General features: G+C 43.7%; 1 protein-coding gene across 1 annotated transcript in view; it reads right to left on the reverse strand.

Annotated features, from left to right (window-relative positions):
- Positions 1–1,619: 1,619 nt before the first annotated feature.
- The window catches only part of clcn1a (chloride channel, voltage-sensitive 1a), a 57,990-nt gene continuing 34,368 nt past the window's right edge, over positions 1,620–25,241 (reverse strand). The window contains exons 14-26 of the mRNA XM_080442530.1: positions 24,035–24,190; positions 21,458–21,527; positions 20,755–20,865; positions 17,873–18,086; positions 16,819–16,952; positions 16,095–16,186; positions 14,942–15,052; positions 12,919–13,006; positions 11,514–11,596; positions 6,838–6,882; positions 6,048–6,152; positions 3,367–3,453; positions 1,620–2,402 (exon numbers count right to left, since the gene is read on the reverse strand). Of these exons, the coding sequence (XP_080298656.1) occupies positions 1,908–2,402; positions 3,367–3,453; positions 6,048–6,152; positions 6,838–6,882; positions 11,514–11,596; positions 12,919–13,006; positions 14,942–15,052; positions 16,095–16,186; positions 16,819–16,952; positions 17,873–18,086; positions 20,755–20,865; positions 21,458–21,527; positions 24,035–24,190 (1,791 nt within the window). The 3' untranslated portion in view covers positions 1,620–1,907. The remainder of the gene's footprint in view (positions 2,403–3,366; positions 3,454–6,047; positions 6,153–6,837; positions 6,883–11,513; positions 11,597–12,918; positions 13,007–14,941; positions 15,053–16,094; positions 16,187–16,818; positions 16,953–17,872; positions 18,087–20,754; positions 20,866–21,457; positions 21,528–24,034; positions 24,191–25,241) is intronic.

Below are 25,241 nucleotides of genomic sequence, written 5' to 3' on the forward strand. Positions count from 1 at the left end.
TGCCTACAATGACATATAAAAAATACGGTGAAGCAGCATTCTGCTTTAACGGACCGACAGTGTGGAATAAACTCCCATTACACCTAAGACAGGCAGCCTCTGTAGATAGCTTTAAAGCACAGCTCAAGACCTATTTCGTCACTCTTACTTTTAGCTGATTCTTTGGTTGATTTTTAATTCCTCACTGTATTGTTTTATGCTTTTGCTTTTATTTTATTTTATTTTATTTTTGTTTGCTTTATTGTTAAATTGGTTGTAACTGTAATTGTATTATTGCTCTGTAAAGCACTTTGAGCTGCATTTCATGTCATGAAAGGTGCTATACAAATAAAGTTTATTATTATTATTATTATTTATGCGTTAATTTATGTAAAAACACACAAAAAGAATATGAAGATAAGAGGTATCTGCCTGACAGCTGCGATACTGTAGTAAATGTACTTAGATACTTTCCACCACATTAGGAATCCAACTCTTCAGTGGAGAACCTGTTGGGTATCCACTGAGATACGTTCCGCTTTCCTTCTCTCGCCAGCCATGGCGGCGAGCCATGGCACGAAAAGTTGGGAGATGAGGGTGGACGGGACGGGACGGGAAGGCAAGACGGACAAAATTAAGAACAAGAGATTGGCAAGAGAGTTAACAAAACTATGAGAATAAGTCACAACTTTTGTAATTTTTTTTGGTTTAGTTTTTTGTTTTAAAAAAAGGATCTTTCTTTTCCCCTTTATAAAAAATAATAATAAAATGAAATAAAATCGCCCCTCCCTATATCTAACCAGTGGTTCTCAACGTGGAGTCCGGGAACCCCCAGGGGGTCCGTGAGGGGTTCCAGGGGGTCTCCAGCTAAATCATTGATACAGTAGTTAGGAACCAAATGGACCCTTACAGATCTGTAACTATGAGAGTTACGTGGGTCTGTGGCCTAATGCCCACTGGTGGGCCACGAGGATATTGCTAATAATTGGCCAAAAAATAAGATTTGAATTCTAATATAACAAATTATAAAAAATTATGTAAAAAAAAAAAAGTTTTCATAGTCTTACCAATAAATAAGAACTTAAAGTATACTACGTTGGTTCAATTTTTGATCCACAAATGCACATGGCCCACCCATCTGACCACTTAACATGGCAGCCATTCGGCTGCGTGGGCCATTTCAAGATTTTCAACCCTGATGGAGAAAAAGGTTGGGAACCACTGGCCTAATGTATACAGTACCAACATAGAAATAGAGCTCCTCACGGGTCCCCCGATTCAGAAAATACCCGACAGGACCCGAGACCCGTACGGGTCCGGAATCCGTGTTTTACCATAATCACTCGGAACCCGGGTCGGTTCCGGTTCTATCATCTGGGACCTTGGGTCTGTTTATCATCATGTATAATACCAGAGTGGATCTGCCAATTTTGAAAAATCGTGAAGATTTGTGCAAATCTTTGAATATATATTTAAAGTGATTTTTTTTTTACTAAAATCTTTGCTTCTGGAGGTCCCAGATTTTTTTTTAAAGATGGGAGTCCGCAGCCAAATACATATCATTTTGGGGGTCAATGGAATCAACATGTGCACGTGGCATGTGCGATCATGGATTCCTTTTTCATCCAGGTGGAAACATGCAATTTAATTGTAAGCTTCTACATAGCAGCTAGGTTTCATTATGGAGTATAACTGACATCCAGCCTGTTAGAAAGGCATTTTAAAGGCATGTCGGGTCCATAAAATAACAATACAATCTGTAATATCTCGGAACAAATCGGATCTCGGAACGAGCCTCGCGGGTCCGTCTTTTTAGAAATAATGTCGGAACGATTCTGGTCTCTGAACAAAATTCACGGGTTCGGGTCGGTCATTTTGGACACGTGAAGAGCTCTACCTCGAAATGAACAAGTTTGAGAAGCACAGATCTAAACCATGAGCTCATCATCTTTATCACTCGAGTCCTCCTCCTCCTCCTCTGCGAGGCGGCCTTGAGTCCCACGGCGCAGCGAGGACAGAGGGATGGAGGAGGAGGAGGAGGGAAGAGGAGGAGGCGGAGGTGTGGGAGCGAGGGAGGAGGGGAGGAGGGACGGAGGGGTGGAGGAAGGCGGGGCGGGGGGAGGAGGAGGCGTTACGGAGGAGGAGGAGCGAGGAGGAGGAGGAGCCAGGCCGGAGCTGCTGCCGCTGCCGCAGCTGCCCTCGGAGTCTCCCGAGCTGGAGCTGCAGACGCTCTCCTCTTCCTCCTCCACTTCCTCCTCCTCTTCCTCTTCCATGGGGGAGGAGGCGGGGGCCGGGGGCGGGGGGTGAGACGGGGGAGGATGATTGGACTTGGAGGAGGCGCGGCTGCTTAGGTCGCGGAAGCTGGCCAGAGGCGGGCGGAGGCGCACGCCCGAGCGCGTGGAGCCCTCGATGGCCTTCTGGAGCTTTGGGTGGTGGAGGAGGAAGAGGAGGAGGAGGAGGAGGAGGAGGAGAGGGAGAGGAAGAGAGGGAGGGGGTGAGGGAGGGGGGGGGGGGTGGTCGGGGGTGTTGGAAAAAAGGGTGGAGGGTGAAGAAGGAGATGGGGAAGGGAGGGATGAAGATGGGGACAGAGAGGGGGAGAGAGAGAAAGACAGAAAGAAAAATAGAAGGGGGGGAGAGGGAGAGATGGAGGGAGCAGACAGGGGACAGAGAAGGAGGAATGAAAGTGAGTGGAGTAAATGAAAGCTCAGGCCAAGTCACGCACACACGCCAGCGGATATTACAAGCCATGCATAATTCACCAAAGTCCCTTTAAGATGGCAACTAAATTAATGTTTGTTGGTTTGTTTGTTTGTCCTCCCCCCCCCCCTTCCAAAGCCAGCCAGTCTGACGCATTACTTCTAAAGATGAATGGGAGTGTATGAAAAAAGAAAAAGAAAAGAACACAGATCTTTTGTCTGCTATGTGGATTTCATTACATTTATTGCTCAGTTTTTTTTTTTTTTTTTTTCCTGACTGACCTTCATCAATAGCGAGAGATTCAGATTAAAATTAAAACAGAAATAAATATCACACTAAGGCTAAAGGCTGTTTTCTGTGCACGACACCCACGTGCAATCAGGCTCAAGCAAGCACACGCACACACACTCATACGTGCATGTACAGTTGGCAGTGGTGGAAGAAGTACTCAGATACATTTTTCACAATGTACAAATACTCTGTGTTGGCATTGAAATATAATTGCGGTACCAAAGTAAAAGTAGTCAAATATATTTAAAAAAAAGACAGTTTCTTCTACAAGCTCATATCTACAAGCTTGTATTGTAGATCTGCTATTTTCGAATAGCCAAAGTATAAAATAGAGCTTAATTACTCAAGTACTCATTACTTTCCACCACTGCATGTACTGGAGGTCGTGCGCTCGCTTACCTCTTTGAGTGCCACCACCCCCACCAGTTTGCCGATGCTGGTGACGTAGGCGTGACTGAGGCCCAGTAATGAGAATAATGTGTGGGTCTAAAGAGCGGGAGGAGAGACAGAGAGGGAAAAAGGTCAAGCGTCAAATTACGGCTGACATGTATTCTGGCCTTTTTATAACGTCCGTCTTCGCTTCGCTCTCTGTCCAGGCGATTTACAAGCGCCTTGCTCCGCCTGCGTCTAGACGCCATGTCACCAAGAGAGAGAGAGAGAGGGTGGAACTTCAATCTGACGTCGAGGTCCTTGAGTGCGTTTCCATTCATGTATTCTGGCTGCAAAGCGAACCTGTGTTTACGACTAAATGAGGTTTAGAGGAAGAGTCCAGTGTAGCGTGAGGGATTTACACAATATTTTCTTCCACCACTGCTATAGTGCAGTACCCGTTATCAGAGTACTGGGAGGCCAGTCTGGAGCTGTGTGTGGAACGTCATATTTTTTGGGACCCCTTCTATGATCAATATGACGTCAGGCATCTCAGATTGACAAGCTGACGTCTGACTGAACAGACTGACCACAATGGAAACAAGCCCTCAGGGCTTTTGTGTTATACTTTTAGCATGAACTTGTGTAATTGTACCGCTGTACTATTTGCAATTTGTTAATAAAGTATTCAACCAATTAAAAAAAAACGAACAAGCTGGTGATGCAATTCAGTTGCAAGAGGCAGCACAGTTGGAGTAGAGATACAGAGGGGGAAAACATAGATACAGCTAAGAGTAGCGATAAGATAACTAAGAATAAAAGGTGAAGAAACAATATCGAAAAGTCTGAAATCTGACTGATACGTTGTTGATCACATGATTCTAGAGATAATGTGTACCGATTTGTGTCAGCTGTGGACAAAATCTGTAGGAGTAGTAGCAACAAAACTATCAACAAAACTTTGATCATAATTACAAACACTTGGTGTAATATTACAGCCCTACTTACAGTACAGCCCTACGCTGGCTGCCAATACAGGCTAGAGCTGACTTCAAGATGCTCCTCCTGACTATCAAAGGCCTGAACGGACTTGCACCGCCATCATACTGTACATGTCCAGTTTAATACACCTGCATATTCCAGGACGGTCGCTACACTCCCCAAACGCTGGATACCTCACGGTCATCAAGTTCAAGGGGGCGGCCATAGCTGAGTGGTTAGTGAGCCCGCCTCGGGAGCCAGAGGCCCTGGTTGCCCCAGGTACGATTCCAGGCCACGCCAGCATATGTGTCGATGAAATGAAATTTGTCCCTGAGCAAGACTCTTAACCCCTAATTGCTCACAGGCCCTCATTGGAAACAAGCCCGCAAGGACTTTCATGAACGTCCTGTTAAAAGGAATTATCCTTATCCTTAAGGATAAGTCACTCATCATGCCCCCTGCATCTGGAATGCTCTCCATTCAACTGTCAGAGAAACCGACTCTGTAGACATTTTTTTAATCCAGGCTTAAAGCCCACATCTTCTCTTTGCACTATGCCCCCCCCCCTAGTTTTAGTGATTTTATTGGTCTGATTGGTCCCCCCAGTTTAATTGATTTTAATGTTTTGTTTTTAGACTTCTGGCAATTGCCACAACCGTAGAAAGCATTTACTGTCTGATCACTCATGTGCACACGTAAATTATTTTGTGTATCTTTGTGCATTACATGTATAGTTGTATTTTTATGCTACTATGTTTTTCATGTGGTGACGTTATATTTCTGGGCGGTGAAACCGCCCCTATAAGTGAGATTTGGAAAAATGTACATTTTCCTGCGCTGTGATCCGGGCCCAGGAAATTTGTAGAATTATCCTGCGCTGTGATTGGCCAATCACAGTCTATTCAGGACTGTGATTGGCCAGTGTCACATGACACATGTGCATAGCCCTATATAAGCAACCATAACTTGAAAAAAACCAAATTTTGGTTTTTTTCAAGTTATGGTTTCGTCCATCATAAAGAGTGTTTCAATAAATGTATTTATCTTTTGTACATGATTGGTTGACTCCATTCAGTATTGTGATTAGCTAGCAAGACACCGCCCACTTCACACAGGGTGTGATTTTTACTATTGTTGTGAAGTGTACTAGAGCCTTGGGGTGATGTTGCAATATGAAAAATAAAAAAACTGAACCCAACTGAACTGACAAAACACACATTGTTTTTAAATTGTAAAAATAAACTGCAGCAGCTGATAAGACCCGCTTGGAGCTGGTCTTAACTTGAAGCTGCAAAGTCTGTGGGGAAAATAGCATTGGTGCCAGACCACACCTCATTTTAAGACCAACACATAAACATAAGGAGTAGTGGTCGATTTTTGCCAGTGGAACGAAATTTCATTTAATTGTGCATTTGAGGTATTGTTGAAGGACAATAAAGCTACCTATCTATCCATCTATCTCTCTCCAACAAACACACCCGCAAATAAATAAATATATATATACCCTGGCACAAAACATTTTCAGACGGGGGTCCTCGGAAAAAGACATATCAATTTGGGGGTCTTTGACTTGAAAATGTTTGAGAACCAGTGATCAAAGACCATGCAGGTGTTATGCGGCTTTGCGCCACATTGCATCGGGTGGAAGTACGGGACCTGTGATCTTCGGCGCCGCCGGGCTGAGAGACACTGACAGAATGTGAAGGCTTTCTACTGTCTCCTCAACCAACCTTGTGTAACGACGTTCTCTCCACCAGCTGAAACGGGGAGGGGTCTATTCGGATTTGATCGATGTCCAATGGCTTGTCCATCTCTGCCTCTTCCCACGCTTTGATCTGCAAGCAGCCAACGAGAAACAAGGTCAGACAGCTGACATTGCTCAATCACATCAATCTTTAAAAGGTGTCTATATTAATAAATGTGAATGATGAAACTGTAATGGCCAAGACAATGCAACAACGATGAAACAGCTGGCAAGATGTGCAGGAACGTGTGTGTGTGTGTGTGTGCGTGTGTGTGGTGAGAGCATTTCACACCTGTATACAAAACCTTGAAACCCCATAATACAGTAGCCTATGTCCTAAATACATTCTTCACGTGATTTTATTTCTGCGATATTAAAACCTTAATATTACACTGGAGAGGTGGGTTTGGGCTGAAACATTGCCCAAATATGGAGCTTTGTAGGTGCTTTGTGCTTGTTACACCTGTGCAATAACACAGGCAACACTGGAGTAAGTTATATGTAAAGGGTGTCTTCTCTATTTAAATTTTGTTTTTTAAATTATGTGAAATTAGGTATGTGTGAATTATTGTGAAATCCACAACGATGTGGTGGTTAATGAATGGATGAATATCTACGTGCGCATGTCTATATATTTTGTGATACTTATAGCATATAATGACATGCCCTTAATTGATCATTTTACGAAATCATCGGTTATCAATATTTTTTTGTAATCGATTTAATGGATTAGTTTGATTTCCATCCACTCATCCATCCAGTCTTTATCACTGTACCTCATCTGGTGTCATTGTATCTGAGAGAGGTGGAGGTGAGGGTTCCTGAATACAGCAAGATAATATGAGAGAGAGACAGACAGACGGAGAGAAAGAGACAGAGAGAGCCAGACAGACGGTAAGAAAGAGTGAGAGAGAGAGAGAGAGAGAGAGAGAGAGACAGAGAGAGAGAGAGAGAGAGAGAGAGAGAGACATTAGGTACTTATTTCAGGGCAATGCCAATCGCTTCAAGCTCTCTGAAACAGTAGTGACAGAAAAAAAGGACGGAGAATGTCACTTAAGAAACATGACATGACAGAAAGGTCAGGCTGATCTAGAATCAGTCTGGATGAATGAATGCTCACAAAAGTTTTCTTTTGCACGGGTGGCAGTGTTATTATCAGAAAATATTTTTTACCGTTTGGGGGATCGCACTTTGGAGTTTTTGGATTGAGGTTAGAATGTCTGGAAATGCATCCAACCAAATCTGTAACCGGAAACCATGTTCTGCTATATAAACGTGCTTTGGGTTTCCAACAGCGTTAACTTGTGTTATCGTCTCCGACGTACAGTACAGTATGTCCAAAACTGTTACTTTTCAGGATTCAGAATAGCAAAAGTAGCAGATGTACAAGTTAATGTACGAAAAAACACAAAAATATGGACATAAGAGGTTTCTGCCCGACAGCAACGTTATGTTGAACTGTGTGATTAATCCAAAGTCAAACTCCTCTGTACACTATTATGTGCAAACATGTGGTCAATAACACATTGATTCTTATTACAGTCGGTGTAATGAGGAACAAAAGTATAATGGCTAATACATAATTGTCTCATTCATCTCATTCTAGACAACATCTCTGCTGCCGTCCTTGAAGCATCACTTCATCTAAGCAGCACTTCTAAAACACAAAGTACTTTACAAAGGCATACACAATAAAATAACCATTAAAGGAAAGTATGGACAACAAATTAGAAAAGCACAAATGGCAGGATAAAACAATAAACTAAATGCAATTTGATAAATGTAATTGTACAGCCAAAAAAACACTGATTCACCACAAAGCCAACAGCAAAAGGTCTGCAATGTTCTTGTGTGATATGTTGTGTATGCATTTCCTGTGAAATACACACTTGTGTATTAAACCAGTGGTTCTCAAAGCGGAGTCTGGTGACCGCCAGGGGGTCCTCCTTGAGGGCGTACCAGGGGGGTCCCCAGCAAAACTATTGATAGTTAGGATTGAATCAAAATGTGTACAAATGGAACCCCAACGTACCCGATTTGTACACTCTCAAGAGTTCCGTGGAGTAATGCATATACCAAGCTGTGAGTCGTTGAAATTAAATGTTTTGAATAAGATGGGGTCTATTTAGTGGCATGGCTTCCTTGTGGGTTTCTGGCCAGTCTATGACATCAGTACTGTGACGTCAGTCGTCTCCCAATTTGGCCAAAGTTTAAAGCCCAATCTGACCCGTTCAATCCGGGAACGCATCTACAAATGTCTTCTAAATCCTAACAGGTTTCTGAAAAATGTATGTTGCTATTTACATCAGTGGTGCTCAGACTTTCTCATGTCGAGGACCCCCAAAATGATATGTATTTGGCCGCCGACCCCCATCTCAAAATATTTACTTCCTGACCCCGTCAGGAACTAAACGCTACAAGCTCATTGCGCGGCACTCGTGCGTCGTGTTGTGAGCTTGCATATCGGCTATTTTCACTATCCACCGTACGAGAAGACGTATACACAAACATGGTTAACATGTTTGTGTGTGCATGCACGTGTGGGGGGCCTCAGCTTGTGAAAGATAATAATAATAATAATAATAATATCTCAGATTTATATAGCGGGTACTTTGGGTACTTTTTTAAGTACCCAAAGACGCTTACAGTGAGGTTAAAGATGAAAGGGGGCCTCAAGCAGCTTGAGCCAGATGCCTCTCAGCCTGTGCCAGGTGTGCTCCAAGGAAAAGGCTGATCTATGACATATCTCTGACGCATGACTCCAAAGTTGGCCAAGGATTCAATCCGACCTTCTTTGACTTCCATTATAAAAGTTAAATATTTCAAAAAAATATAAAACATGAACAAAAATGTGCTTGGAGGTACTTCCTTGGCCTAGTGGCTATAGCTTCTTGTCCACACCCGAGAGATTTGGTGGAGAAAAAAGGTGTGTGGAAAAAAGGAGACCAAGTATTGATCCTGGGGACCTTCGGTCAATGAAGTGGTTCAAAATTAATACGCTAATTATTGTCTAATAAGATACAATTATGAAGTGAAGATTGTGGTGGTCACGGGTCAAGGTTACTGTGACATTATGTCCGTCCCATTCTCAGGAACGCCTAGAAGGAATATCATTCATCTGGAACAAACGTTCACTTGGACTCAAGGATGAACTGATTAGAATTTGGTGATCAAAGGTCAAGGTCAATAGTGACCTCACAAAACATTGCATGTCAATAAGTGACAACTTGCATTTCGGTTGGAGGCATACAACTGTGATGCTGTACTTCTAGTTAACCACTTAGACCCTCTATACTTAGTAAAACGGACCCGAGTTGGCTCTGTACTTGTACTTTACCTTCTACAACACATTTCTTTGCTGAAAATAGCCGATCTACAAGCTCACAACACGTCGCAAGAACGTTTCCCCCCGGAAAACGGATAGGGCTCACGTGGTCAATCGTAAATCTCACCACAGAAAAGGTGCAATCAGCAGAGCATAAATCTCCACCATGAAGCACGCCCCAACTATAATATGTATGATATAATATACTACAACATCCTCCTCTAGAGAATCCTCCTCCTCCTCTTCCAGTTTCAGACCGTTCTCCTCTTGAACATCCTCTATTTCTTCTTGCATTTTCAGATTGTTCCCTTGAAAAAACTCCATGTCCTCCTCCTCTAGAAAATCCTCAATTTCTTCAATTTCCGGGGCCCCGTTCACCTCAATAATGTCCTCTGTGTCCTCTTGCGTTCTCAGGACCTTGCTCTCTGTTGTCTTTATCTCCATCACCTTTGTGTCTTCATTCTTCTGCTCTTTAAAGAGAAGCCTTCGTGTCAAAGCCTCTTTTTCTCTAATCAGTCCGAGTCTCTCCTCCTCCCATGTCTTCCTCTCCTCCCTCCTCTCCTCTGCCATGTCTTTGATCTTCTCCTCTTGCAGGAGGAGGAGCCTTTCGATCATTTTGCCTTTCGTCTCCTCACATTCGTTCTCCTTGATGAAGGTGGTTAGCTGGTTTATTCCCTCCATTTCCAAGAGGGCAAAGCTCTCCAAGAGGGTGGTGTTCTCTTGGCGTCTACCTCTTTTCTGCATTTTCCAAGCGTGACCAAGGCTAAATGCGTTTAGCGCCAAACACAATACCAACGCAGAAACAAAGTTTCCGTTCCGGTGCTCGTGGTCTCACTAAGGGTGGAGCTGTACCAATGGCTCAACGTAGCGCAGACACATGTATTTATATCCTACGGACTCTCCCAAGTTGGTGCGTCACAGCTGTGCACTGATTCGACAGTATGGCTGGACGATATGGACAAAATCAAATATCTAAAACAGCAAAAATAGCAGATGCGTCGCATATGAGTCAGATTGCATGGTATTGCCTCGATGCGACAATTACTGTACTTCAACGAGCATCAGCTGAATGAGTATTTTACCATATACTAGTAACGGATAGTATTATGGTGGGCATTGGTGGCTGTCTGTCTGTTATACAAAATACGTTTTTATACCTTTCAGAGGTAGGCACCCTTGCAGGAGCCTGAACATGAAATCATTTGTACGGTATTAGGTACACTTGTCCAACTGTTTCTTAACACAAATTTCTAATCAGTCAATCACATGGCAGTAACCCAATGCATTTAAGCATGTACACATGGTCAAGATGATCTGCTGCAGTTCAAACCGAGCATCAGAAATGGCTCTAAAGTAGCCTGAGAGCACGTCGCGGGTTCGAGTCTCGATCCCGACGGCCTTTGCTGCATGTCACCCCCCATCTCTCTCCCAATTTCCTGTCAGCCTACTATCCTATCCTATCAATAAAGCCAAATAATTTATAATTAAAAAAAAAAGAAATGGGGAAGAAAGGTGGTTTAAATGACTTTGAACGTGGCATGGTTGGTAATGCCAAACGTGTGTGTGTGGCAACAGTAAGTCATACTGTCTACTAGACAACAACAACCCTCAACTCAGATGTAACACTTCCTTAGATCAATCGGTTTGTGTATTCATGTGTAGCCATTAATCAATGAGGAGAGGTTCAAATGGGGGCAGACAAGTGTGATAAAAAATTCATTCACAAGAAATGGATCAATATTCATTCCTGGTCCTTTAGATGGGATTTACATTCAAATGGCTCATCATGTCGGTGGTGCATGGGTGGGAGACACACACATGTACATGGAAGGGAAACGCACAAAGATGTGAACGTACAGTAGAGGGTAGCACGGGTCTGCCTGGAACCTAAGACCAGAGCCCCGAACCAAGAAGGGTCCAAAGTATTGACTTGTTCCTCGGGGCCACAGGTCTCGTCGGTCCATTTGAAATGGATGGACCCGAAGACCAGCTTTTTATTATCACACTCTCTCTTTTTATTCACACACACACACACACACACACACACACACACACACACACACACACACACACACACACACACACACACACACACACACACACACACACACACACACACACACACACCTGTGTTTGCCCTTCCGTCTGCCTGCTCTTAGATGAGAAGAGCCTCTGAAGTGTTCTCCTCACTGACTGGAGAGGGCCTTTCTCTGATTAGAGAGAGACAAAGGTAGAGAGAGAGAGATGGGGGGGGGGGCAGAGGGAAAAAGAAGTTAATCGACAGAGAGAGGTTGGAGAGCATGTTTTCAAACATTTTCATGTCAAGGACCCCCAAATTGATATTTATTTGGCCGCAGACCCCCATCTGAAAATGTTTTGTGCCAGGGACCCCCATACAAGATTTGTCTTTTAAAAAAAAAGATTCATAATTATTCCAAATCTTAGTATACAATAAACTTGTAAAAAAAGTGCCTAAACTGCCCCTCATTTTGCTGGGGACCGCCAGGTCTCAAATAATTCCTATCAGGCATTTATCATCTTTGTCGGGTTGGAAACCCGAAACTGTTACTTTCCAGGATTCAAATTCAAAAACAAATTCAAAGCAGATCCACAAGCTCAAAACGTGTTGCTTCGCGCCGCGTTTCGAGATTGTAGATCTGCTACTTTTTTTGATACTTTTGTGTAACGCTTTAGTATGATCAAGTAGGGCATTATTTCTGTGGGGTGACGTGACAAAGCGTCTGGTTGTCTATGGCCCCGCCGGGGGGCGGCGGTGACTAAAAGCTTAGTCACTACGTGTGACACATTCATCCCTGCGGGGGAACTGGAGGAAGAAATGATTCCTCCGGACATGTTTTTGGCTGATCTTTGGGAGAGAAGAGTGGATGTACTCTCTCTTCTCTCTCCAGCATGTACTAACAGCCCCCCCCCCCCCCCGCAGGGATATCACACCCCATTTATGGGCTTCTTCAATGCCAGGTCCCCGAGAGTAATGACACTAGAGTAGTCTGTCAGAGCACCGGGCCAGAGGACAAAATAGCCGTTTAAGTGAATGGTTGTTATTGGTCTCCATTTGCTGCTACTAGTCACTGTCTGACATTTTCAATGATTCCTCCAACCGGTGGGTTGGAGGATATTTGCAACTGGAACTCGAAAATCTGAAAATGTGTTTTGATTCCTCTACTTTGTTTTCGATTAGTCACCCCATGGAGACTTGAATTCATGGATATTTTTTTAGTTTTTGTCGCATTCCTAAGCGAATAATTTGATGACCAGTGGACCGGTAGGCAACGGTTCCAGTAGGACACACAGAAGAAGACTCTTTGTGTCTCCTACCGGAACCGCTGCCGGTCATCAAATTATTGGCTTAGGAATGCAACAAAAACTAAAAAAATATCCATGAATTCAAGTCTCCATCGGGTGACTAATCGATAAGAAAAAAGTCATTTTGGGGGTGAACTATCCCTTTAACGTGTAGTGTGGCGTGTGCATGTCTCAGAGAGAGAGAGAAGGGGAGCATGGTGGAACAGACCTGCTGGGGTAGTCGTGCGGTTGAAGGAGGGTTCTGGAGGTTTAGGTGAGGGCAGAGGGCCGTTCCTCTCCTCCTGTACTGGACTGGTCTAGACAGGGAACAACAACACATCACACTGTAGAGCACATCTTAATATGGAAAATCTGTTTATACTGGAGTACAAGTCAACATGGAGAGGACAACCACAACATCATTATTAATGCACTATTAGAACAATGGTTCTCGAATGTTTTAATTTCAAGGACCGGTTGGTTACCAAAGGTGCACGCCGGTCCTTTCCTTGCGAGGTGCCAGCCAAAGGATTAAACACTAAATAATAAAGGGAGTGAAGCCGCACACTCATAGCTGCCGATGTCAGTTTATTGTGGACACATTAAACACAAGGATGACGCCCATTGCAGATCAGCAGGGTGTGACCACTCAGGCCACGTTTAGACGACAACGGTCTCTAGAGAAAAAAAAGTTTTTCTTCTGCGTTTAGACGGAGACGCAACAGTGATTGAAAACGCTGTAGTGTGCATGCCAGGTGGCTAGGTGGCGGTGACGCGCTGCTAGATAGACCAGTCACGCATGCGTCAAACCACTCTCGTTCTACTTCCTATCACAGCTGTGTGTTTACATACACCAATGCAGCGTGGTTCTACGGCAGCGACTTTGGGCTTGTTTTTCTGTAAAGTCTTGGTAGTTGCGGGTTGCGTTTTCTGGGCTTGTTTCTAATGTCTACTTTTAGGATTTAGGCTTTTAAAATGATTTAAACCAGTGGTGATTTGTGTTGTTAGAATGTTTAAAAAATATTCCAAACTTTTCATATTTTATTGCAATATGCTGCGAGCTTGTACATCTGCTATTTTTGAACATTTTGAATAATTTCGATAAAAATTATTAGCACAAATCTTCTCTTCTGGGGGTCCCTGGCACAAAACCAGTTTTTCAAGCCAAGGACCCCTTAGCTGAGAGAGAGATGAAGCAGGGACCCCCACTACATATTGTAGAAAATTGTGCTGCAGATTTAACTTTACTTTTTCATAGATTTCATAGATAGCTTCATAGACTTCATAGACATCGTCAGTGTATGTTGGATTCATGTTAATATGTATTTTCAGACATTAGCCACTTAACACATTGGGTGCCAGAGGTTTATTAAAATATTATACGTTGAGTGCCAGCATTTCTTCCATCCACTTGCGTTATACATTTCGTGCTGTGAGAAGCCCTGACGCGGAAATGCATGTAAACAAAGCGTGCGTGCGAGACGGCGGAGGGTCCCGACTAACGCCTGGAACAATAATATTTCCAACGCGACCCTCCATTGCAGCGTGATCGCCGATCGAAAACGGCTCGTTTCCACCACATTAAAAAGAAATGGAGATATTAAGCTTTTAATCAAGGAGATAACATTGAAAACGCCGACCGGAAGGATTTTTGACATGGAGCCAGATCCAGCCTCTTCTTCTCAGAAACTGCTTGGGTGATGTCAAAGTTTCGTTTTAGCGCCCCACGTGGCCCACATGTATAAAAATAGAATTGGGTCAAAAACGGTCCGGACCGTTTTCGGCACTTCTCGTTTGGACCCTCAAAAACGGTCCGGACCGTTTTTGGCATTCAATGTGTTAAACAGTCAATATTTTGTGAACTTGACCTTTTACTCTGTACTTGGTCTGCTCTTTTTTCCCTCTACACCAAACCTCTTTGCCAAAAATAGCCGATCTACAAGCTCACAACGCCTCGCAGCGGGAGGCGCTGTGTGCTTGTAAATCTGCTATTTTCTGCTAATGTTCCCCTCAGGATAGGGATGCTAGGGTTCAAGTGGTTAGTGTAAAAAAAAAAGTCCCTATCACACAAAGATTTGGCGGACCTCTTATAGTATCTCTGAGGACCCCCTAGGGGTCCTAGACCCCCTGTTGAAAACCCCTGGTCTAGACAGAGCGCTGTTTGCAAGCGGCTGTTCTCGCTGCTGTTCCAGCCTCTATGTTATTGAGTTTAGATTTCCCCAGAGATGTGTGATGGTCAGACTAATCCTCACCTTCTCCTCCTCCTCCTTCTCCTCTTCCTCCTCCTCTCCCTCCTCGTCTACGAAGGCCAACGACTCCCAGCTGTGTTTGGCACACTGGTTTGGTTCCTGTTGACTCTCACCCTGCACCAACACACACACACACAAACACACACGCGTGTACGCACACGCACACGGACACGCACAAACACTATCAAGTTAACCCATTCAATCCGGGAACACATTTACTGTGCCATTTTAGATTTTTAGCTATAACCATTACTTTATACTTTGGGCTATTCAAAAAATAGCAGATCTACAAGCTCATAGCACGGCACAGAGTGCCGTGCTATGAGCTTGTAGATCTGCTATTTTTGAAAAAAAATCATTGAGATGGGGCCAAATACACATGTCCTTAGCATGACAAAGTTTGAGAACGACTGCAGTAAAAATCCCTGGCACAAAGTATTTTTAAGATAGGGGTCCGCAGCCAAATATCATATCATTTTGGGGTCCTTGACATGAAAAAGTTTGAGAACTTCTGCTATAGAGTGTTTGCACAGTAACAGGGGTCTCCCCGTCTCTCCAGCTCTTTACAACAGCCAATGGATGATCCATCAACAGCCAATGGATGATCCATCAACAGCCAATGGATGATCCATCAACAGCCAATGGATGATCCATCAACAGCCAATGGATGATCCATCAACAGCCACCGCTGCAAAACTGCCACTGCTGCATGACTGACATGGATGCTCTGGTATTAATTACAGTACATTATTACCCCACCTCACCCTATCAATCTAGTCCAGTGCTTCTCAAATTGGTTCGTGTCAAGGACTCCCCAAATCAGTATGATTTTAGCCGTGGACCCCCCATCTGAAAATATGTTGTGCCAGGGGCAGGGACCCACACTCAAGATTTGTGTCATTAAAATGTTAAAAATGGTCTACAAGCAGATCTACAAGCTCTCAACGCATTGCATCGTTATGCATTGTGAGCTTGTAGATCGTCTATTTTCAAACAGCCAATGTACTGTATAGGGTTAAAGTGGCTAAATGATTTTGATGCTATATTAACTAATTAGCTCCATGAGGGAAAGGACCCCTGGGGGTCCCCAGAACCCACTTTGAGAACCACTGAACTAGTGCACCCCAATAGGGTTTTAGACAGTTTTCTTTTTTACCTGCATCATGAGCCGCCTCTCCGCTGACAGCCACCAATCACAGAGGGCCAGCAGCTCCACCCTGTCGATGCTACCCAATAGGATCATAGAATCTGGGAACCAGGAAGTAAAATCACAGACGGTTACACGAGAGTTTAATGGTGGCTGAACCTTCAGATCTTAACAGTATTTTCATTCTTTCATCCATGCAATCAATAGTTTCAGTTCTCAACTTCAGACTACTGCAAGTTTTCTACTCTTTCTTCCAAGTAATTACTTTCATTTATCTGCTGGTGTTGTATGATGTGTCACGCGCCGGAAATAGCCGATCTACATGCTTGCAACGTGTCATCTCAGAGCTTAACAACTGTAACTCCCTCCTGACCCTCATGACCGGCATGCTCACTTAAGCCCCTCCAAATGATCCAGAATGCCGCAGCACGCCCCGGTCTTCCCTAGCACTTCACTCTCCCGGTACCCCTTCTTGCCATCATTCTCTTTCGATTAATGTTAGCGGCATTCTATTTATATGATTATTGCCCTTGTTTATTGTAAGTCACTCAAGATAAGAGCTAAATGCCTAAAGTGTAATTGTGAGCTTGTAGATGTTTTCGGTGCACAACACTGGTACACAACAAAGTATAAATCAGGCTTTAGCAAGGACACCTTGACTGAAAACCAGCAGCGCTGTGGGTCTTCTTTAAGCTACCTTTAGAGTGGAACAAGACGGTATGGTTGTGTGTACCTTTAGAGTCCACCAGGGGTATGGTTTTGAGAGAGGTGGATTCCAGCAGGTGGATGATTTCGCTGTAGGTGGTGTGGGAGGACATGAACTTCACCTTCCTCACCATGATGTCCTCCACGAAGATGTTATACTGGCTGTGGGGGCGGGACACAACTGTCAATCAAAGTGATCAATCAATCAATCCAAAGATGTTGAGCGGACAATGACACACACACACACACACACACACACACACACCCCCACACACACACACACACACACACACACACACACACACACACACACACACACACACACAGAAAGAGATGCAAAACTACAGTAATGAGGTTGTTTATTAGTCTCTCTGTCTCTGTTCAGTGAGTAATAGAGTATGTATGACACGCTATCCACACCTTTGTCCACTAGAGGGTGCTGAAAATGCCTATATGAATCCTGGGCTGGAACACGCTAGAGGTCTGCTAGATGGGTTTATTAGGGCCAGGCTCGGGCCAGTTCTGTTATTAATAGATCAGGCTGGGGTCAGACCCGGGCTCATTGAACTTCTCTCCTTTCACCGACGATGAAAGCAGAGAAGTTCATTGAGGCCGAGTTACGTCAGTAACTCTGGTCTCGTCTTTGTTGAACGGATTACACGCGCACACAGCGTGTTTTTTGATATATCAATAAACATAAAAACATTGTATAGATTTTGCATTATTATTATTGTATAAGATTATTGACTAGGCCTATTTAATACTAGCAAAAACAGCTGATCTACAAGCTCACAATGAGTCGCATCACAACAAAATAATGTCAAGATTTTCCCTCCAAATATATATTTTTTAAATAATTGATTAAATTAATAAGTTCGATTAACTGATGCACCCCTACTCCACATTCCATCACCAACCTGATAGATTACATTTAGACAGACAGACAGAGACCTTTATTGATCCCACGGGGGGTTCAGTCGGCAGCACAGCAGTTAAGGTACAGATACAGAGTACCAGAGAAGTAACTGTAAGGTACAGCAGAGTAACAATAACATCACAAGAAAAACTGAAACAACACCGACCTGATGTGTCCGAAGCCCAGCTCGGGCAGGTAGGGCAGCTTCTTGACCTGTATGATGGAGTCGTAGAGGGAGGGCTGCAGGCCCTGGGCCACCATGTTGGCCAGGATCACAGCCACCATCATGGGCAGGATGTGAGAGATCTGCCCCGTCAGCTCGAAGCAGATCACCGCCGTGGACACGGTGTGGGTCACCGCCCCGGTCAGCGCCGCCGCACCTGAGAGAGAGAGAGAGAGGGGAGACAGACAGAAGGAAGAGGAGGGAGGTTAGGGGATGGAGAGAAAAGATGGGTAGAGAAGAGGCAAAGTAAGGAAGGGAACAGTGGAGGAGACATGCAGTAATAGTAGCCTTGGTCCAACACCGTCAGATATTTCTCTTATTGATTTATCGACTTCACAATGACCTACAACAGTGGCTCTCAAACTTTTTCAAGTCAAGGACCCCCAAATCGATATGTATCTGGCCGCCGAGCCCCATCTGAAAAGATCTTTTGCCACGGACCCCCAGAAGAGAAGATTTATGTAAAAGAAAAAATATATATTGAAAATGTTTGATATTTTTCAAAAATCTTCAAAAATAGCAGATGTACAAACTCACAGCACGGCACGAAGTGACGCGCTGTGAGCTTGTATATCTGCTATTTTTTAATAGCCAACATATAAATGGATAAAGTGGTTAAAATGATTGTTAACTACTTTTGCTGGGGACTCCCTGGAACCCCCCCCCAAGGACCCCCTGGAACCCCCCCCCCCAAGGACCCCTGGGGATCTCCGGACCCCACTTTGGGAAACAATGACCTACAATACTCAACACGTATACATTTCTCTGAACTTCCTCAGTAGGTCAGTTGACTTTATCTTTTGAAACCATGTGAGAAGGTCATATTCTATCACTGGTAAACATGTTAGATTATTTTATGCATCTCTGACAGTCACAGTTCCACAAAGAGTGTTCGGCATTCCGTTTTCCATGGCTGTAAAGCGCTTGCCCAAAAGCCACGGATGTGTTCTTTAATATTCTGTATTGTTTAAAAAAAAAAGTGTTTTAATCCCGTATGGAGAAAGCACGGGCAAAGAGCGTGGAATTCCAAACACTATTTGGGGAAGTCTCCATGAATGTCAGAGATATACAAATGTCATCGATAAAATAAATCTCTGACGAGTCTTGGTCCAAGGTTAGAGGGAGAGGGTGAAAGGGAGGGAGAGAGGTAGGGAAGAAGGACAGGGGGGAGAATGGGAGGGGAGGGATGGAGAGAGGAGATGGGAAGCAGAGAGGAGTGGAGGAAGGGGGGTCATTGGAGAAAAAAGGAGTGAGGAGGGAGAGAGAGAGAGAGAGTGAGGGCGGGAGGGAGGGAGGGAGGGTTTGGGATGAAAGGAGGAGAAGTTCTTTGAAGAAGTTCTGAGGGGAACGAACGCCAGACCGATAACAAACCTAAAATGAGAATGGACAGGGAGCCTAAAGGTCAAAGGTCAAATATGAGACGGGAACGGCCGAGAGATTTAAGCAAGGATAGGGGAGAGAGAGAGGTTTCAGGGATGGAGGAGAGGGGTGCAGGTGGCTCTACAGGGTGACATGGATCTATAGAGGGTCATATTTGACAGACAGGAGAGGGAACGTATACGATGACATCTCGCCATCACACCTCCAACACTCCTTCTACAGCTGACATTTGCACAAGGGTGCATTGGTGGCTTAGACGTCGCCTCACCTGGATCACATCTGGATTCACATCTGGATTCACATCTGGCATTAGAAGGCCAGCTCTGGAACACCAAGCTTGAACTTAGATCTTCAAAGATCTTCCAAAATTGGGTCTTAAATATTCAACTGGGTGCATTTATGCCAGGATTAGATGTGTTAAATAAATGGCAATAAATGGTAAATGGTACATTTACATAATATAGCACCTTTATCCAAAGGGTGCATTACCTGAACCAGTAGAGGAAAAAAATAGCAGATATACAAGCTCATAGCGCGGCACTATGAGCTTGTATATCTGCTATTTTTGAAAAAACGTGAATATGTGTGCAAATCTTTGCGCCACGTTTGGAGCTTGTAGATCTGCTACTTTTGATGCTTTTGTGTGACGCTGTGGTATGATCAAGTAGGGTGTTAATTTATGAAAAAACCCATACGATAGGGAATGCAGCACTAAGAAAACACACGACAGGAAAAGGGAGGGATGAGGAGGAGGAGGAGGAGAAGGCAGATTATGAGGAGCAGTGTGGAGAAGTCATTAGAACAGTGGTTCTCAAACCTTTTTCATTTTGGAGGACCCCCGGTTTGGTATGCATTAGTATGCTCCCCTATGAGCAGGGTGTCGTCTTGCATGGTTTCCTCTGCTGTCTGTGTGTGAATGGGTGAATGTAACATTGTAAGAAAGGCGCTACATAAATGCAGCATTTATTTACCATTCATAGTGCCCTGATCCGGTAAACGTTTGGGAACCACTGCGTTTAACCCATTCAATCTGGGAACGCATCTGTGTCATTTTAAGATTGCTTTCGCTATTAAAAAATCGTGGAAATGTGTGCACATCTTTGAATATATATATTTTAAAGCGAAACATAGTAAAATATCTTGTTCCAGGGACCTCCAAAAGCAAAGATTTTAGTTAAAAATGTTTTTCAAAAAATATATGCATTGAAAGATTTGCACATTACATTTAATGTTTTAAAAAAATAGCAGATCTACAAGCCTGTAGCTATGAGCTTGTAGATCTGCTATTCTTGAATATCCAAAGTATAAAATAATGGTTATGGCTCAAATCTAAAATGACACAGATGCGTTTTCCCGAATTGAATGGGGTTAAGGGGGTTACAAAAGGAAGAGGAGGAGCAGGAGGAGAGCGAAAGCAGATGAGGAGGAGGAGAGGGGGGACTAACCAATGACTGCGTACCCTCCAGGTATGATGCGGTACAGGATGCCGTCAAACACGATGCCGTGAGGGAACAGAGTGGCCATGATCTCCCCGACCAGACGACCAAACGCCGCACCTGCATGATAATAATAATAATACATCTTATTTATAAAGCATAACAATGGTATACAAATAGCAACGTTTGGCAACAACATTCCTTCTTGAGAAGGGTAGATTTAAAGTAGATTAAAAACGAATTAAGGCATAGAGTAGCTCTATACTAGTTTGTTTTCTGTTTTAGCTGAAAATTGCTTTCCCTACAGTACGAATGCTGGGGTTTAAGTGGTTAAGTAAAAGTAGCAGCAATACAAGTTACAAGTGAATTGCCTTCAAAATATATTCATTGCACCAAAGAACAAGTACACTTTTTTTTTTACACATTGCGGGTGTGTCACATAATGTTGTGAGCTAATAGATCAACTATTTTCAAATAGCTGAAGTATAGAATACTATATATGTAATATATATGTTTTTTCCTACTTTGCCGTACAAGATTATCAAGCAAAAAGTAGTGAAAATAGCAAGCTCTCAGCTTGTAGATCGGCTATTTTCACTATTTCTGGAAAAACGTCAGTTCCATTTCCTGAAAAGTAACGTTTTTTGGACATCGGTTTCTGTCCGACAGCAACGATATACTTTAGTTAGTGTCCATCCTTGGTGGTGTTTACCCAGGATGAAGACTGGCATGAAGGCTCCAGAGGGAATGGGCATGGCAGTGGCCACCGCAGACATCCAGAACTGCACAGGAAGAGAGAGGACAGTGGTCATGTCAAGGACCCCCAAATGAATATGTGTTTATGCCACAGACCCCGAGTAGACTGTATACTGTATATGTTACAGTATGATTGAAAAAGAGTTTAGCCCCCCCCCCCCCCCAGACGTCTCGGAGGTACCGAGACTAGGGGGGGCGATGATTTACGATTCTGTCCCTAACTCGGACGGTGCTGAGTCGACTGAAGGTGACTTTGCAACGGCACGGCGACTGGCAACTTGCCTAAGCTCGCTCGGCGGTGCCTCTCGTGGCTCAAGTCACCTTCAGACGGCGCGGCTCTGTCGGTGAAAACGAGTGCACCTTTTTCAATCTGACTGGTTTTTCAATCGTACTGTGACATACATAATTATGTACTGTATATCGCCATTGTCGGGCAGAAACCTCTTATCTCTTTTGTTTTTTCGTTAATTATTAACGCTCTACTTGATCATACTACTAGCGTCACACAAAAGCATCAAAAGTAGCAGATCCACAAGCTTGAAAAGCGGCGTGAAGCGACACGTTTTGAGCTTGCAGATTTGCTACTTTTGAATTTGAATGCTGAAAAATAACAAATTTGGACATATGAGGTTTCCACCCGACAGAGAAGATACACTTGTATTAATTAATTTGTTTGAGGATGTCTTATTGTGATGTTACTCTTCTGTACCTACTGCACTTCAATGTATCTGTATCTGTTATTTTTACTGCTGTGCTGCTGTCTCAGGCGCCTGAATTTTCCCCACAGGATCAATGATCAGGATCTAGATCTATCTATCTATCTATCTATCTATCTATCTATGACCCCAATCTGGAAATGTTTTGTGCCAGGGACCCCCATACGAGAAGGTTGCATCCCGACACGTTGTGAGCTTGTAGATCGACTATTTCAGAATAGTATAGAATGGGATTAAAGTGGTTAAACTGATTGAGATAGAGATCTATATAGAACAAGATACACTGTCAATAAATATATTGACGTATACACTCTACACAATTCTCCTGCCTGACGCAGAACATGACAAATAGTAGCAAGGTAAGCCCATAGTTATGACATCGGCACAGATCAGCTAACATCACAGGTGACAAGACAACAGATCGGATTCGGATGTTACAATAGTCACACTAGTCAAGTCAAGTCAAGTGATGCTATATTAAAGCAGCACTATGTAACGTTTTAACAACTGTATAGCATATTATGTCCCACAAAATGATAAAGTTACTACATGTTTAAGCAATAACAATCATCCTTTCATAAATGTATAGACTCAGGGGGGTCCCTGCTAGGGGCTTGACTGTATATGTATAGGGGAGACAATGAGTTTCATCCTAGCAGAACTGCCAGCCAAAGCGAAGACTGGCCAATCACAGCGTCTCCTCGTCGGACATGCTTGCAGAGACTCTTGGGTAATTAAGTCAAAGACGTTGGCTGCCATGTTATTTGTGTCCAAAGTGGCCACTGGTACCCCAAACTACATAGTGCTGCTCTAACTCATTTAGCTGGAACCCCTTCAAGGACACCTGGGGGTCAAATCCACGGCCAAATACAGTACATATCATTTTGGGGGTCCTTGACTTGAAAACGTTTGAGAACCACTGTTCTAGACTAGATAGAGAGAGAGAGAGAGACAAGTGGTGTCACTTGCTCATGATCCCAGACAGCATGATGAGAATGCCATGAAAAACAAACAGCATTAGTGTGTTTCTCTCACAGGGGGACTGTCTGTACCGCTGATGACACACAGCTACAGCTTTTAATTAACCGTCTCTAATTCCTCCCTCCCTCCCTCCCTCCCTCCCTCCCTCCCTCCCTGTCTGTCTGGCTCCATTTCAAACACATGCAACACCATGCAAAAGTACACACACATGGGTACACGATCAGAGAAGCACTTTTAACTAATTAAAATGCTGTTAATCTAACTAAAATTGTACCAATTATTTTTTACTTCTGGTCACATTTTACAACCTTCAGATTTAAATTAACAGAGCGGTAATGGACGTTAATTTAACTTTAAGTGGTTAAATTCTAAGTGTTAATACGAGAGGTGTGCATTGGCGCTGCCCTCATGATTCAATTCGATTACGATTAACCTTGTAATAATTCGATTCAATTCGATTAGACGATGCATCGCGATGCATCACACTTTTCTATATTACTGCACAACATGGCAACTTTTTCATCAGTCAATACAAGCAGTCAGATATACTGAACAGCATATAAATCTGGCTGCTGCTCTGTGCAATTAGCAACATGATAAACTTTTAAAAGAAATCCAAAAAAGAAAAAAGAAAAAATGTTATTATCGATTTTTGACATTTGTGAATCGATTCATAATCGTCCATGTCCGCATCGCGATTAATCTATGAATCGATTATTTTTTACACCACTAACACACACACACACACACACACACACCCCCACACACACACACACACACACACACACACACACACACACACACACACACACACACACACACACACACACACACACCTTCATGATGAAGAAGAGGATCAGTATGATGAAGACACTGACGTCCGGATGCATCCAGGCGGTGGAGAGACCCAGAGCAGCAGGAGGGGAGGAAGACACCACCTTAGTCCATGTGAAGTTATCAAACAGAGAGTTGATGCACTCCCTGGGCATCAACTGAGGAGAGGAGAGGAGAGGAGAGGAGAGGAGAGGAGAAGAGAAGAGAAGAGAAGAGAAGAGAAGAGAAGAGAAGAGAAGAGAAGAGAAGAGAAGAGAAGAGAAGAGAAGAGAAGAGAAGAGAAGAGAGGAGAGGAGAGGAGAGGAGAGGAGAGGAGAGGAGAGGAGAGGAGAGGAGAGGAGTAGAAGATATGAGAGGAGAGGAGAGGAGAGGAGAGGAGAGGAGAGGAGAGGAGAGGAGAGGAGAGGAGAGGAGAGGAGAGGAGAGGAGAGGAGAGGAGAGGAGAGGAGGAAAGACAAGACGAGAGGAAAGGAGGAGGGGAGGGGAGAGGAGGAGTAGAAGAGAGGGGAAGAGACAAGAGGAGGGCATGGAGAGGAGAGGAGGAGGGAGGACAAGAGAGAAGGGGGGAGGTAGAGAGAGAGGGATGGATGGAAAGGAAGGAACAAACAAACAAAAAAAGAAAAGAGAAAGAGGCCACACAGAAGGGGATCAATGGTCTATAATTGATAGGACATTGGGTGTTTAGAGATGTACTGACTGGTTCTGTCCACAACATGAGTCATCAGTGAGTCATTCATGTCACAAACACTGGCAAGCTCACTGGTACAGATGGCAGGATCAGCCATTATTACAACAACAGCTGTGTAACGGCCGCGCGTATTTGTTCACGTGCATGAATGATGCACTTGTGATGGAGTCCAAGGCAGTGCGTACTTGACTTAGTGAAAAAACGGTAAATCAAAATCGAAAGAGTGCGAGTAGATTTTTTTTGTCTGTGTCTGATGATAGAGATAGCAGATATACAAGCAGATACAAGCACTCAGTGCCCCGCTATGAGCTTGTATATCTGCTATTTTTGAATAGCCAAAATATAAAATATGGTTAAAGTGGTTAAAATGATTGTGATGCTATATTAACTAATTCTGCTGGGTAGGGGTCCTGGGGGACTTCACTTTGAGAAGCAATGCTCTACTGTACTGTACTGTTTGTCAGAAGATCAAGGACATTGTGTTGTGTTGTGTCTGTTTACAACACACAACCACAAACTTG

The sequence above is a fragment of the Gymnoscopelus braueri genome (genome assembly GCF_963280865.1).
Source record: "Gymnoscopelus braueri genome assembly, chromosome: 11".
Classification (NCBI taxonomy): Eukaryota; Metazoa; Chordata; class Actinopteri; order Myctophiformes; family Myctophidae; genus Gymnoscopelus; species Gymnoscopelus braueri.